General features: G+C 32.3%; 1 protein-coding gene and 1 long non-coding RNA gene across 2 annotated transcripts in view; one reads left to right on the forward strand and one right to left on the reverse strand.

Annotated features, from left to right (window-relative positions):
• LOC143048432 (uncharacterized) lies at positions 1–921 on the forward strand. The gene is made up of 2 exons (XR_012969829.1): positions 1–661; positions 873–921. It is a non-coding gene; the product is annotated as an uncharacterized LOC143048432 (long non-coding RNA).
• A 13,679-nt stretch (positions 922–14,600) lies between these two features.
• The window catches only part of LOC143048433 (RNA-binding protein 28-like), a 39,743-nt gene continuing 36,687 nt past the window's right edge, over positions 14,601–17,656 (reverse strand). Inside the window, exons 17-20 of the mRNA XM_076222111.1 lie at positions 17,192–17,341; positions 16,587–16,661; positions 15,885–16,199; positions 14,601–14,833 (exon numbers count right to left, since the gene is read on the reverse strand). Of these exons, the coding sequence (XP_076078226.1) occupies positions 14,711–14,833; positions 15,885–16,199; positions 16,587–16,661; positions 17,192–17,341 (663 nt within the window). The 3' untranslated portion in view covers positions 14,601–14,710. The remainder of the gene's footprint in view (positions 14,834–15,884; positions 16,200–16,586; positions 16,662–17,191; positions 17,342–17,656) is intronic.

Here is a 17,656-nt window from a genome sequence, read left to right on the forward strand (position 1 = left end):
TTTCGTCTGATACTCACAAAGATGTGTCATATCGCCAAATCGGAAGACAACCAACTACTAACTCTTGTTATACTTCGATCTATCTTCGATCGTCATCGCCGTCTAACTACGTTGGAGAAAACAGTTCCCATTATCGATACAGCAGTAATAGAACATTCTACAGAACACAACAATTTCGTCCGAGACACCCTTCTTCTAAAGGACAAAAAACTGTGCCTACCCAGTTTCACGTGGAACGTACTTATTAGGAACCTTTATAGTGAAAAATCGTTGAGATCTGATATTTCTCACACGAAATAGTGGACATTTCACCTGTATATATTCAATTTATATTGGGATTAATTCATTTGTGTAAATCTTGTTTACATATTCGAAAAGTTTATGGAAAAGTGATATCAGATAGACATCAGACGGGGAGTATTCTGTTACACCGTTCCGTAATTTATATAGTTCGTTTGATTATATTCTTAATCTATTTATGTGTTCCAGTTTAGGAGGATTATTCATCTTTAACCTTATAAGAACATTAAAACATTGTATCATCGCTACCTTTCCCCTGCTCACACGGATCTCAAACCGAACATTGCAAGGTCATACCAGTTCTGGAGAACTTTTCAAAGGACAAACGTCATCTAGGACACAATTCGTGGCTAACCACAGAGTGAGTTAACTTTACAACATTGTTTTTGAAGCCTTCAAATTACTCTATACATATTTGAACATTCTCTCTGTGAAACACTGGAAATTTAACTGCTCTTGAAAGTACAACATTTTCTCGGATTCAACGGACTGTGCTATCTATTACTTCTGACATTTCGTTTTAATAACATTAATTGAACACATTGTAAAATTGTATTTTATTTGTTTTTCAGCTTTTTACCATATGTCAGATTGGTTCATAATTAAAGTATCAGCACCTGATAGTCTTTTCTCCTTGAGCCCAATCGTCGGTTATACTTAATGGTCAGGCCATTACAAAAACTAATAAAAAGGCTTTACCTTAAGTGTTTTATCAGTACGTTTCTTACTGTTTCTATAATAAGTTAAATAAACACATTTTCGAAAAGACATTGGACCATTTAACTTCTTTCCGAAAGTTTGTATATGTGAAACCGAAACATACTGCGTATTTTAAAGCAAAGATAAGGAAGGATCTTTGCCTGCTAAGCACTTGTAAGATATTGAGACAATGTGCACGTGATAATCATTGCAGGTTATTTGAACGTGTTCTATGGCTGCACATACCTTGTTGTACACATTACCTCATCTATGAAATGATGGTGTACATAGATACGACTTATCTATCATTCTGTTATCTGATTGCGTTGATGCTTTAGAATTCAATAATGGATAAATAGGTCGATATTGCCCTTATGTCACCTGTAAGCATTTCAGCAAATCACTTAAACATGTATCTAGCAGATGAAATCTTGAATCCAACATTAAAGTCAACCAATTTGATTTGTATTTTTTGAATTGAATCTTATTTTTTCAATTTTTTGGTTTCTTTTTTAGATGGTGTATTAGTTGTTACTTTTTGGAAATCTCCTTTTAAAGTATTTTTTTGAAACTGCCATCACTAATTTAATTGCATTAAACAATAAGAAATTAAGATATTTTTCAGGATTCTTAAACAATCTTTACTTTTTCTTTTGGTAAATTATATGCAATGGCATGTCCTGTGATACAAAATTATGTATTCCTGGTGTTACTGGCAATGACAAAATAATAGAATATAGGCCGTGTGAGAGTGAATATACATTTTAAGAACCCAAACAGTCGATGAGCTATATGACAAAAACATAATATCCAAATTCATCTTGTTTTCTTAAATTGTAGTAGATGTTGTACTATTTACATGATAATACTCTCTATTATATATATTGTGCATCCATTTAAGATTTATCTATGCAAGTTTTAATGTTAGGCAGCAACCATTTGATTTTCTGGGGGGCTATGGTTTTTTTTTTTGGAAAAAAAAGATTGTTTCCATTTTTTGGAGAAAAAAATAATTTGTTTTTGATTCTGAGAAGAAACAAATTGTTTGTTTCACCCTCAGCTGCCACTATATGTCATGCTAAAATTGAAAGAAAAAAATTGTTTTCGAATTGTCGCGAAAAAAATAGATTGTTTTTCGCCGCAGGCGAAAAAAAAAATTTGTCCAGAAAAAAAAACCACAGCCCCCCCCCCCCCAGAAAATCAAATGGTTGCTGCCTTATGTCTACACGATCCATGGATTCTATTTATGAAACAAGTACATTGTAATGATATTTGGTTATGTAAAAGATTTAATGGCTTTCTACATGACAAACAACTCCACAAATATATATATAAAACTTATGTATTTCCATTGATATCAAAAGAACAAGGTAGAAAGTGTAGTTTTATCAGCATTTATTTTATTACAATTATATTCTTCCGTAGCTTGACAAACAGACATTTGTATCATTTATGTTTAATGTGAACTTTGAATAGTGCACTTTTACAATATGATATACAACATAATACCAAATTCTGTTGATTTAACTTATTTGGTTCAGTTGACAGTTTTTTTACCTTGTGCCCTTGAAATCTCAGTTACCTGCATGATACCAAGCAGCTATTTTTCTTCAATATTCATACAAACTTACTTTGTGCATTTACTATTACTGAATTCTTAAACTGTTTATAAGTTTAACTATTTTTTTTTAAATGTTTGTAAATGCGTGTTGTCTTTTTACGAAATAATGCATACAATTATAAGAACAGAGGTCTTGCAGTTATTTTAATGTTGAATTTCGTAAAGATTAAAGTTTTACTTCAAGTTTCACATATACTTGACATTTTTAAAGATCAATAAAACCAACAATTATTCCATACGCCAAACAATAAAGTTGGGCTATTGTTTATTGTAATTAAAAAACTGACCAAAACACAAAAGCTTAACATTACCAATGAACCATAAAAATGAGGTCAAGGTCAGATAATACCGTTAGACATATGTGTACATCTTACAATCATTTCATACGCCAAATATTGCTGACCTGTTACTTAAAGTAATAAAAAAAAAAAAAAAAAAAAAAAAAAAACAGACCAAAACACAAAAGCTTTAGAAGTGAACCATGAAAATGAGGTCAGGGTCAGAAGAAACCTGCTAGACTGACATGTACCCATTACAAGCATTACATATAACAAATATGCTAAGTAGTTGACTTACTGCTTGTATCTGGGAAGCGGACATAATCGTGTAACATTAACCTTGATCACTTGTCCACGAAATGAGTTAATGTCAGGTAGACTTTACAAGGAACACATATACCAAATATAATTATCCTATTACTCATAGTAAATGAGAAAAAAAATTCAAGAAATCATAAAACCATGGAAATGAGGACAATGGACAATGGACATCTGAAAGACGGAAACTTCGTAACATAAGGTATCTGCGTACAAGGTATGAAGCACCAAGGTCTTCTACCTTCTGAAATATAAAGCTTTGTACACATGGTTTACGCCGTCATCGCCAGATAGTACTACCAATGTCTCGCATACAGCAACTTTTTTCGCCGGCGAGACAAGACATTCGTAAAGCCGTTTATATAAATTGGTTGTACACGTCCGATTATTTTCCGATAATCGATTAGGTCCAATGAGGATACAATGTAATAACACTGTTTAAACTAAACTTCACTCATGTCTCTACAATTTATCACAGTTTTTACTTTAAAAAAATTATTTTCATCAATTTCAAAGCTGACACATTTCAAGCTACATGTATAGTATATCAATTATAATAGGGAATAAATGCATTAATTCTCCATTAATTTTGTAATATTTTCCCATTAATTTGAGCTGTCGAAAACTTATCGGCTTCAGTCTCCATCGAGACATTCGCCATGCAATTTATTCCCAAGATTTGTCTATATTTATTTTTCAAATAAGAGTTTCTTGCAAAATCTATCCAATCATTTATTTTCTATTCACATGAGACAAGAGAAATGTTTTCTTAAATCAGAAAAGATTTATAATGCATGAGGAAAATATATGTAAATGATTACCGTTGATATCGAGTTTATGGTCATATTGGGAATTCCTTGAAATGACTCATTTATTCCAAGGTTCTATTCGTTAAGACAGAAAAGACCTATCTTTCTGACTAAACGGTTGGATAAGCGTTCTTGATTACTAATTAGGTCGTTATTACTGTTTTATGTTTCTTTTCTCTCAGGCATATTCTATTTCTCTTCTTCTGTGGTAATTATATCAAAACAACGATTTTCCTTCCGGAAAATATGATAGCAATGTCAAAACTTATTTATTCGTTTGACATACAAACTAACTTAAGAAATATTCTAACATATCGATCAGTATTTTCTGGTTTGTTGCTGCAATAACCAAACAATAGGAAAAAAGAATCCTTAGGCTATGATAATCAGTTGTTATGACATTGTGTAGAAATTGTTATTATAGAGCAAAATATGCATTAAAATCCAATAAAACCCAAAAACCTCACGAAGACACTAAAAACAACAGCCAATGAATATATAAAAATAGAATAAATCAGCACAAAGGATTAAAAATTCACGACGAAACAAAGAATTGTAATACGGATTGATATAGCCTATAACCAATTCTAACTTTACGTTTGTTCATATTTTATTCAAAACATTACTGCAATGTTTGGATAGAAGACTCAAGCCAATTGTAACATCTTCCTAAAAGTCATAATAACTTCCTAGTTCTAGTAGCTGCTAAAGATTACGTCTTCAGTTTTTATCCATATTTATGTTCAATTAACATACAAGAGTACACAACTGACAGTTTTAAAACCCAATAGTATTAATACTAAACTTTTACTTTCGTCATATATGCAGATATAACTGCTTTGGGAATATAACTGTGACATTTGTCAGAAAATTTCTATCACGAATGCTGTTTAAAAATGCGTACACAGTTACTGCATATATATATTCTATATATTTATTCATAATCTATATATAATTCATCTGAAATTATGTGCAACAAGTATGGTCTGCAAATTTTGGTTAGCTCAGTTTTGTTCTTCCATCAGCAGGATTATCCCTGCTTCTATGAAATCATGACAACAGCGCCCTTGACCACTCGACCAACCATACTATTTAAAATATAGCTTTCAGTGGCCGAGTAATTTATTTCCTCGTTGGTTTAATCTAGGTTTATAACGGTGTTTTTTTTACAAACAGGGACTGCGTAGCAACCTTAAATGTTTTTTGGACTAAGATTGATTGATTGTTGTTTGCTTTACGCTTTCCTTTGCAAAGAAAACCAGTACTGGTACTCTAGTGAGTGCAAGCAAATACTGAATACAGTCTCTCTACTGGTACCAACTATATATCATATTTTGCAATGTTACTTGCAAGCCTGCGAATACCGTGTATCTTCTACAGTGCCGATGTCGTAAATAGTTTGTTAGGGAGTAAGTCGACATTTGAGATCTTCTGGTCACACTAAGACAGATTCCAATCGACTAACTAGTACCATCATTTTTACAAACAGGGACTGCGTAGCAACCTTAAATGTTTTTTGGACTAAGATTGATTGATTGTTGTTTGCTTTACGCTTTCCTTTGCAAAGAAAACCAGTACTGGTACTCTAGTGAGTGCAAGCAAATACTGAATACAGTCTCTCTACTGGTACCAACTATATATCATATTTTGCAATGTTACTTGCAAGCCTGCGAATACCGTGTATCTTCTACAGTGCCGATGTCGTAAATAGTTTGTTAGGGAGTAAGTCGACATTTGAGATCTTCTGGTCACACTAAGACAGATTCCAATCGACTAACTAGTACCATCATTGACCACATAGTTGCTTTGTCATGGGATGAGAGAAACACTCGGAAAGATCTTGAATAGGAAAATTAAAAACAGTGGCACCAAAAGGGATCAATAAAAAGGTGAAGTTCAACTCGTACAGTGCTACTTATTTTGGGTGCATATCTATGCAGTTTCTGTTGTAAATATTCAATATGCGTCACTTTGATTTTTTGAAATCAAACTATTTTAAAACAGTGCTGTTAACTCATTTTTTGGAGGCATATATACGAAGTCTGCTGTAGATACTTAACCTGCGTGTATGTTGTTTTAGAATTATACAAACGTGGCTCGTTTTTTAATTTGCTTAACGTTCATAATTGTTTGATATAAATCAGAATAGATTGATATGATTAATTTTACATCATACAGATGAAGAAAGAATATCTGATATCCGGGAGGGGGAGAGAGGAATGATATTTGCATTCTAGAATGTTCGGTTTTTGGCCTCCCATATGTTGCTAAGTCAAAACAGCCTTACCACAAACGCCTCAATTGCCATAGAAATGATATATCAAAGCAGATACTTCCGCAAGTTAGCCAGCAGCAACAGGAAGTACTAGCAGGTTGATAGAGGTTCTCATCTATCATGTTATATATACCATGTATTATGTATACAAACAACTGCATTCTGACAATTTAGGGTGTATAGATACTCAACCAAGTTGATATGGTATTTAGTTTTGTTTAGTTTTATAAAGTTCAAGATTTCGGATTTAACCAATAGACTTTAAAATTTACCTGTAATTTTTTTTCAGACATAATTAATTGCTATTAATGTTTTACATTTGATTAAAAAGCATTGACATTTACGAAGGCTATTTGTTCAGCCCAAATATTTGTCAACTCGATTGTATAAAATCCTCTTTATATCTTCTCAAATTTAGACCAACAATGTCAGGTCCGCAAAATTGCTTTGGTAAATGTGTATTCTTCCCTCAAAAGATCTGTGACATTGTGACGACATCACCTGCACTGTGTCCAGCACCCTAGACAATTCGAATAAGACCATGCAATTTAGCCTTCGAGTAACATTGTTTTACCTCGTCGGCTGTATCTAGAGTTGCAACACACTACATTATATAATTATATATTGGCAAGTCGATGGTGCACTTTTCAGATCATATTATGTGCTGTCTGTTGTAAAGGTTGTTAATTTTAAGTGCCATGCCGTCACATCAAAATTAATTTTAAGTGCCATGCCGTCATATCAAAATTAATTTTAATTATAAAAGTCTAAACTTGTGACAACTTCATGAGTTTCTCTATCGGATACCCATTCATATATATCCGCGAATATACACATGGGCAAACAGAATCAGTCATACAACGGCAGATATCTATTGGTAGTTATAAACTACATACTCCGGAGAGTCGTGCGTTTTATTGTAATCTAAACTTGAGGCTGGTGTTACTGTATTTTCCAGTTAACTATTCAAGTAAATAGAAACCAGATACCATTAGTAGTCAGTAAATCCTGTTGCTGTTTATTGATCACAACACCAATGTGCACTCATTAAATCCTCGTTGTTGTAATTAAATATTATCTTAACTGAAACCGGCTTTACACAAATCAATGGATGCAATCCATCACTATAAGACCACAATTAAAAAAGGAAAAAAAATAAAGGAAATCACGGGATATTTGAAAGGAATCCTGCGATGTTTGAAGGAAATCCAGGGATGTTTGAAAGAGTGTGAAGGGTATACATAAATTTTAATAAGTTTCAAAATGTACCAGCTTCTAAGATATGTATATTGTGGTTCTAAAAAATGAAATCACAAATATAACAATTTTTAAACTCTTAGGAAAATTCAAAACGGAAAGTCCTTATCCAAATGGCAAAATCACAGGCGTACATTTATCCGAGTCGATAAAAATAGTCCCTTCTGTCTATTTATCATGAGATGAGTTATATGCACCATAATCAGGCGGAGGTAAAACAACGTTATTCAAGAACTTGATGGAAAAATCGATGGACACAAAAATAAGTTTGTCTTGCCTGCAAAAGCAGTTCTTTAAATAAACGATACACGATTGAATTGAAACTAATAAAAGCCTATGCCAAATTCCAGATAAGAACCTTTGTGTGTATCTTAGACCTGACCATAACCTTAGCTACTCCTAACCATAGCATTATAGTTACAACGATATAATTTGTAATTTGTAAGTACGTTGAAATACTTAGTCTATATTACGGAAGCCGATAAGGGCCATTCAAAAAAAAAAAAAATTATGTCGTAATTACGACATAGCATGTCGTAATTTCGACATAACATGTCGTTATTACGACATCGCTATGTCGTTATTTCGACATAACATGTCGTTAAAACGACATCGCTATGTCGTAATTCGTACTATATCTACATTTTCATTGTAGATATCGTACAAAATGTACTTTTAATATTATCATTGTGATTATCGTGGAGCATGTACTTTTAATAGCCCTGTTGTGTAGAATAATATCTCTTGTAATGTTAATGACACAATTAAATAAATAATACAAATCCTATCATATCGCTAGTCAATATATCGCATAGCAACTGTTTCGTCAAAGAAAGGAATAACTTTTCTTTTTGCAATAAATTCTAAATTTCATGCTTTTTCAGCTGTCCTTAGAGTATTAAACATAAGGCGCACATATGTATGACAAGACTTCATTATCTCTGTCGTTACAGCGCACGTGATTGTATAACGTCTTCATTCTAGTTCACATTCCCTTCCAGTTATAGCCAATACACAATAGAAGATGCATTAGACTACGATTTAGAACAAATCTCAACATGGTTTTAAGATTGGCTGATTACACTTTACTCCTAATAAGGCAAAGGGTGTGCCTATATTGTAATAAGCTCACAGATGATGTTGAATTTCAAAATCAAGAAGTACTGTTGAAGTTTTATCCTGTCATAAAGTTATAAACACTTTAGAAAATCTCAACATACGTAATGTAGTGTGCACACAGGATTAAATGTTCTAAAACAATCAAGTATGTAAAAACATAAAAAGACGATATTTTGCACCAGCATGCTTGACATTTATTAGACCAATAATGAAATATACATGGGAGTTATGGAATGGTTGTTCCTACAACATGTACAAGATTGTTACAATTTAGAACATATTCAAGTTGAAGCAGGGAGAATAGTAACTAGTTTCTCGTGTATGCTAGTCACTGAAGCTAGAATTTCGAAACATAACTGGCAATTTCGAGTGGACATAAGAAAGTCAAGAAAGCAAAATATGTTCTATTCTTTGTACAATGAGACCGCCCTACAGATTACCTCTGTGATTCCAATCCTTCATTTGTAGAGATAAAATATCTAATAGTTACATTTATGTCGTACCCAGATAAAGACTAGATATAACCAGAAAGTTATTTTTTTTTTTCATCTACAATTATTTGATGGAATAGCCTTAACCCTTACATATGGACTTCCAAAAAATATAAACGTAGTCAAACGAAAGCGGATATATGGAATCTAAATTAATACAGCCACCTCCTCTTTAGTTGTGGTAATAGGAAATTTAATATCATAAATTGATAAATAATAAATGATAAATCTAATTCGGTAGGTCACATTCGAGTACAGAATATATCAAGAGTTATCATGTTTACAAAGATATGACCAGAGATAAAGAATGAATAAGAAAATAAAACAATTTATTATTTGTCGATCTTCTTTAAAACTAAAAATTGTTTAGAATACAAACAAATTAATTAGTTTAATCCTTCCAAATTACTGAAAACAATAAATACTGCATTACAAATAAATCATTCTGACTATTCAATATTTTTATCTTAATAATTTCTTTTACTTGGTAAAAAAATCTACTATTCTTGATTTGTTTATAGAAGTTCGATCTGTAGACAAAAGGCCAAAATGGCAGAGAACACTGCTGTAGATCTGTTAGTTTTCAAGGTTTGATCTGAAGGTCAAAACCTAAGTGTGGTAGTTTACTCGCAACACATTGTCTTTATGTAACGTATCCGTATGTTAAATATCAAACGCCTATCATAAAGAGTGTTTTTGGTATAACACAAAGAGTTCAAAGATATTTATTTAGTTAAGACATGAAATTGTCACATAAAATCGACACTTTGACCATTGATGTCATTGATTTCAAATGTCAAATTCGATGATAATCGACATGTTCGTGTTTGGGTGATTGACTCACATGTCAAATGTCATTGCCTTGTTCAAAAGATTAAAACGTTATGGTCATGATACGATTGTATATAAAAAAAGAGAAAAACGATATCAACTAGAAGTTTCAGTAAGAACCCGAAAAGATTCAATATTGAGGGAATGACCGTTTACATGATTGAAATAACCGATGTTTTATTATACAGACAATATAAGGAAGAACTGAAAATAAAAGCAGGACATTTTTGGAATTTTGGATCCTCAATGCTCTTCAACTTTGTACTTGTTTGGCTTTATACATATTTGGATTTGAGCGTCACTGATGAGTCTTATGTAGACGAAACGCGCGTCTGGCGTACTAAATTATAATCCTGGTACATTTGATAACAGTTACTAATTACAGCTGATTTTATTGGGTGTGTAGCCAAACATAATATCTTTGGTTAGCTTGCTTGTTCGCCGAACCGTGAAGTCTTTATAAGTTAAGGTATACTACCCTCCTTTCGAAGAAGCATAGTCCTACAGACAGATAGATTGGTTATCTGATGGACTGGTTTATTCGTTAAGGAGGGTAGTTTACCTAACATAATAATGACTTCACGGTTCAGCTAGAAAGCAAGCTAACCAAAGATATTACCTTTAGTTACAAATTCAATGAAATCAGCTGTAATGTTTTTATTGCTCGGCAATTTGATCCGTTTTTTAAGTCTGCTGATTTCGCATTGAAATTCGATTTCGATTCTATTTTAACTGACCAAGAACACATTTGTGTTAAGGGGTCAGCTACAGCCCGCCTCCGGGTACGATAATTTTTTTCTGTTTCGAAGACCTATTGGTGGTTTTGGGGTGTTTTCTGTCCTTTTGTGTCTTTGACACATGCCACATTTCCATTCTTAATTTTATTGACTAGTCAAGATGTGGGTTGTTTTTGGAATACCACTAGAATATTTGATTTGTGTCGGACTATAGCTTTTATGTGGCTCTTATAGTTTCTCCAGAACTGAAACCCATCAATCGCATTCGTTCAATTCCCAACTTAAGTAGTATCTTTGCAAACAATAATTCATATTATCGTCGTATTCAATAAACCGATTAACCTAATATATAACAGTCAAGATTATGAGATAGCAAACGTTACATAATCCAAAAAATACAGGATAAATGAACAAATATCTAATTTCATTACCTGGTAAGAAAATTTCAAAAACACATTATTGTATGGATAATTGGGATGATACATGTAATAATAGCTCTGTTGGGAATCTTCTTACACTTCTGACGTTCTAATGACTTCCCTGTAATTCTATAGGCACAGACGTAGAATGATGGTGTTGTGGCACGTACGTAGAACGAACGTGTTATTAAAGCATTCACGACTAATACATATAGGCTTAGCGATCCAGTGGCAAATATTACATGCATTTTTATCGTCACCAGGGATGAAGGACAAGATATTTCAGACAGGGACAGATATTTAGCCTTATAACACGTTTTTTACAGACTACTCAATAGTGTGTTCAAGGGTTCTAAGTACAGGCAACATGACTCTCTCTCTATAGAAGGCATTGAAATTAACGTCTTTATTCTTAACAGCCTTGGCTGCCTTATTCTTCATCCCGCACGGTCAAGCGGACGCCCTATTTTACAAAGGTGAGGTTTCACAGTTGGTCAGAAAAAGACTAAATGCGACTCACAGGCACTCGTCTTAGAATTTTTTCCCCTATAAACCTTAAATTAGGGTATATCGGAAAATATTTTCTAAGACAAGTGCCTGTGATTCGACTATATATATCCATACCCAAGTCGTCTTAAGAGAATCATAGTCTCAGAGAACTTTTGAATAAAATAAGAAATTATGAAAGGTCTGCGATCAATATCTATGATAACAAAAAGAAAGTAAAACATCACATGTACACGTAAAACAATAGTATGGACAATATCGTACCAAGGATTTGTCTTACCATACAAACCTTTAACCGTACCGCAAGTTAACAAAGGATGCATGCAATTATTGATAGCAGAGGCATATAGTGTATGTCTCTGTTGATAGCAAGCTCTAATAAAGTATTTGCCTTGCAGACATATATAAATTATGCCACCTTACATTTTAATATCTGCTTCTGCATTCGAAATATATCCATCACAGTAGCATGAACAGGCCCACTTTTTAGGGAAAAATTTAGTTGATTATATAGGGAATCACTGTAGAATGACTGGAGCGGTCCCCTCTTAGGCAGTCAGTGGGCCCCTTCTTATGAAAAATTCTGGATCCGACACTGGTACTGGAAAATATGAAGGCTAATTCGATAAACTAAGAGGTCTGATATTACTATAACACTATAAAATGTGGAACGGTTTCCGCAAGCAAACATCTGAATATTACTTGTAGGAGAAGCAGTGATATGGAAGAATAGGGAAATAACGTCTGCAATTTTCAACTTCAAATAGTATGAGAGATCATTTCAATCTAGTCGATGGGCTATATTACTATATAATTTGACCTTGTAATTTCTGAAACAAATTAAACCTTATCTAGAACAATTTAAAAACATTAAGATAAATGTAAACTCTTTTCCTGTACGATTATAGTGCCATTAATTGATTTTTAGAATGATAAAAAAAGAATTAAAGAGCTTGAAGCACTCACAATGTTGATTCGGTACCATTTAGAAGAGTATGGGTCATCAATTATTTGTTTAGCTGTGAAATTTCATTACGATATGTTTACATGATCGTGCAATTACATTGATTCTGTTGGAACTATTCTACACTGTGTAAACATTGTGCTGCTGATGATGAGATTCGTCCATGGTACAGCAATACAAAATACTGGTGAAATCATTCTTTGGTAATGTCACACTGTGCAAGCTTGTTTTGGTGTTAACATTTAGTATTATTTATCCTGCGACTTGCTGGGTATTTTCCAGGGCATCCAAGTTAAATCACAATAGAAAATCGTCTTTGGTGAGGAATCATTCTTTACCCGCCTTTCCCAATTTGTCAATTTTTACTTATAATGATACACACGAACTTGTCTCTAAAAAATCTATATTTATTCATTTTCATTTAGATATATAGTATTTATTTCAGAGTCAAATGGGTGCGAATACCAACGACAGCTTTTCAATTGTTTCCCCTTTATTTGAACAAATTATATTAATTTCTTGACTGGTCCAGAAAATTTCATTTTCGTATGTATTTTTTTAATAATTGTTCAAAATCTACCTCCTCTCAAACAAAATAGGTGTGATCAAACATGTTATTATACTCCTCTCATCTACGAAAACACATTACAATTTAAACATACTCATTATCATCCCATTTATGACTAAAATAGCTTAAAGTTAAAAAAAGATATGGAACCTTCATAAAAGACAGGTAATCCCTATAACAAACTTTATTATTTTTTAAAGTCATTAATGAAGGTCAAGGTAAACTAATTTAAGTCCTTTATTTTTGAAAAGACAAACCCCAAGTGTTGATTGTGGTACAGAATTATCGGCATGCCTGGACTTCTCCTGTTCAAGCAGTAAAACCCTTGCTAAAATGGGGGATCTTCTTTTGCTGTGTAGAATATATGAATATGCAACCATATCTAGCTGTGTAGGCAGGGTTCCTTTCTCTCGTTAGTTCAACTTAAGAGAACCATTGCAACAAGTCTTGAGGGGTCAGTAGTTGGTTTGTTGTTATGTTGTTAGACAAAATTTCTGCCCCTATTTTAAACTAACTTCATTTTCACTGGCAGTCCAATTTTTCTGCCCTTCATCTAGCTACATGTAGCTACTGTGCATTATTGTCAAGCCTGCGACTTTTGTTGTTGAAAGCTCGACAAAGAGATAGTGATTCAGCGGCGGCGGCGTAAGCTAACTTCTTAAAAGCTTTATATTTTAGAAGGTGGAAGACCTGGATGCTTCATACTTTGTATATGGATGCCTCATGTTACAAAGTTTCTGTCAGTCACATGTCAAATGACCTTGACCTCATTTTCATGGTTCAGGGACTACTTGAAAAAAGTCAAGATACTTTGTAATGTTAAATTCTCTCTTATTATAAGTAATAGGATATATTTGGTATGTGCATACCTTGCAAGGTCCTCATGCCTATCAAGACAGTTTTCACTTGACCTTGAATCAAATTATAATTCCTATTGCATATCATGATTTATGACTGACTGCTTCAGGTCACATTAATTCCCTCTAAAAGAGTTACCCCCCTTGAAATTTTGTCCTTAAAAGAAATCTTGGGAGAACACTGTTAGCCCTACCCTACCTATTTAATTGCTTAAAACATTTCGCCCAGAATATGCATGTAATAACTGACTCTAGATGCTAAGCAAGCAACAGTTAATCAATTGCAAAAGAATCATTCCTCTATTAATTGTAGTTGCTCAGATATGGACTTCAAGGCAAAAACCAGGGGACAAAAAACAAATGAAGTAAGAAAAAAACAATAACAAGCAAATGGACATTGGAGGAAATGCTATACCAACTTCTTACTCTTACCTTTTAAACTGTTTTGATTTGGGCATCACTGATGAGTCTTTTGTAGAAAGTTTTAAGCCTGGTATCTTTGATGTGTTTTTTTTTCTTTGTTCAGCTAGGGCATATAAAAAGTGAACAATTTTAGAATGATTGTTTTTATTTTACGACTAATACAGAAGTTATTTAAAAACAATACTTAAACGATAAATAATTATTTTTACTATTTTTACATGTTAAAATAAAAGTGTTTCAATTATCAAACCATTTAGATGTTGCTTTAGATGACATGATTTTCTGTTTGTATGAGTTCACAAGTTTATCAAAATTGTCTACTTTGACAGGCTTCTTTCTCTTTTTCTGTTTAACTGGACTCTGAAGAAGAAAGAAAGATTAATTTACAATATTGTGATTGAAATATTCCATATATTTATCTAATGGTTATTCAAGCCCATTCAATGATGATTTTTTTTTTTTAGTTTGCATGCAGCTTTTGATTACATTTGCACGAATTCATTTCACAGGTAAAAATAAATCTAATTCATAATAAATACACCTGTAGTTATTATTAGTTTTGAACCAACTGGGCAATGTAACCAAAAGCTGTGCACAAATGTAATGCACCTGGTTATACACACATAAATAAGTGACAAATCAGTATAACTTTAATTTTAATCTGAACTTAATATTATGATAACTCAAAATTTAGCCCAATTTATTCCAAACGCATTCTACCAACAATTGATTTTATTTAAACTAACATTATGTATATTCTGTCATTTTTTTGTTGCATACTGATAAATCAGAAATTTTTGAGAGCATTTGTGTTTTTGGGGTGCCCCTGCTTGCATATAATGTTGGGAACGGTAAAAGTGATGCCACCCAATTTAAACTGGGTCGTTTTTTTGTGGTAATAAGCATTGAGTATTAGTTTCATAATATTTGGTTGAGGCAATTTAAGTTAGAGAATGGAAACACAGAGGGTCATAATAAAATGGTACAGTAGTGTTTTTTTTTTTATTTATAAGTATTATGAATCATTAATAAAATATTACCTTAATAGTAAGTATCATAACAGATGTATAAATTTCAAAATTATAAAATAATATGTACATACATAGATGTTGAGAATTAGTGACATACTAGATTTAAATATTGTTACACATCACAAAACCAAGAACATGCATTGACAAAATAGTAATACATATATGCATAAACCATCAACTTATTCAGAATATTTATTGTCTATATCTGCTTTTGGATTCTAATTTTTGTGATGTAATGAAATATCAATTGACCATAGGTATTTTAATTCATGCTCTAAGAAGCAGCACATTAGTTAGGATCCATTTCATAAAGGTTAATGATCTAGTTTATTTTCACTGAAATTTGTACCAGGCTATAAATATAAGTATTATGACTATACCTCCTTGTGTATCTGTTGTCTGTGTTGGTCTGTCTTGTGATCGGTCTGAGGTCTGTGTTTTCCTTGCTGTCTCTGTTCCGCCTGTGGTCTAGGTTTGTGCCTGACTTTTGGTCCATGGTGAGTTGGTAGAATATTTTTTATACTACTTCCTTCTGGTAACTTGACATTTCCAATGTATCTTTCTGTTATTTTCTCCTTTTGTTTAGCTTTCTTATTTTTTCTTTTCTCTTTCTTACTATCTGTGGCTGTATTGTTTTCATTTGTTTTATCATCAGTTTTTACTGTTTTCTGTTGTTTGAGATTTTTCTGTCTTGCCTAAAAATATAATTGTTTCCCCTTCAATTTCCATGATAATACAAATGAATAATACAATACGAATTACAATACATGCCTATTATAAGAAAACATTACAAACTGCGTTCATTATTGCTATTTGACTTTGGAAACAATAAATTAAGTGCCAAAAATATAAAATTGACTGTAAAAATTTGCTTTCATTAAAGGTTTTCGTAATTGTGTACCATTTGTTTACCTCATATCTTTAATACAATGGTTCAATAGAAATTTTGCAGTAAATATGTTGATAAAGATGGCACTACAAATGTGGAGAAAATGTTCAATCTACTAAGGATTTTCTGAAATGATTCCAAATTTTAAAGTTCACATAAATGCTGATAGCCTGAACAAAGACTTATAACCTACCTGAAATCTTTCCAATCTTTTCTCCTTAGCTAACAGGGCATTCTTGTTTTCCAATGAAAATTCAACTATAAGTCTCTGTAATATAAGTATGTACTTTTTATTAAAAATTATCAATGTGCATTAAATGATGAATTTTTAAACTATAATGGTATTTTAGATCTGGAATAAAATCAAATTCTCCAGCAGATTTTTATTTAATTTTCTATGAACTTAGTTCAAATGGACACAAACAAAATCCAAGGTGTATATATAAAGCTCACTAAACAGTGTAGGCTTGGTTTTCAATGTTGAACTATCTCCAGATAGAGTCAGACTTTTATTTGTAAGATTGTATTTAATGATAATTTCACCACATTTCTTTAGTTATTTCATATTCTTGTTTGTATACAAAAGAAAACACTTTCATCAATGACATATAGTTTGTTAATGTTTTACTTTAATTCTCAACCAATTTATAAATATTTTTTTTTTTTTCAAATCTCCATTCTCAAAAGTTAAATTTCAAACATTCAAAAATGCTTGTAAAGCCACAAGTTTTAAGCTTGAAATTATACTTGGTGTAGGAATAGAATCTCTGTATATCTTTTATGTTGACTATAACATACCCTGTTGTCAGTGAAAAGATCAGGATCATTGTTTGTTTTCCTCAGAGCTTCTACTGCATGCTGATGGTCAGTGAAATTGATGAAGGCATATCCTCTGGACTTAGCTACACCCTTTGTATTCACACTTTCTGTGTCTCTCATTATCCGACACTAAAGAAAATATAATAATCTTATCATAACATTTGTATATTATTGAGTAATTTCTCTAATAACAAGGTTGCATATGTATTGTAAACTTAACTAAGAATGCATATGGTTGTGTTAAGTATAATCCACTCGTTATTCAAAATACTGGAAAACAGGAAACAGGCATTGGACAGATCTTAAACAAATCTTTATATTTGCACTCACTTTGTCGTCGACACCTGTCATCAATTTCAATTTGAGCCAAGGCCCTACCCAAAAAGAAATTTTATCTTTCTGAACATCTTGAAGCAAAGTTTCTTTTTGGTAAGACTAACAGAT

This window comes from Mytilus galloprovincialis, chromosome 10 (assembly GCF_965363235.1).
Source record: "Mytilus galloprovincialis chromosome 10, xbMytGall1.hap1.1, whole genome shotgun sequence".
Classification (NCBI taxonomy): domain Eukaryota; kingdom Metazoa; phylum Mollusca; class Bivalvia; order Mytilida; family Mytilidae; genus Mytilus; species Mytilus galloprovincialis.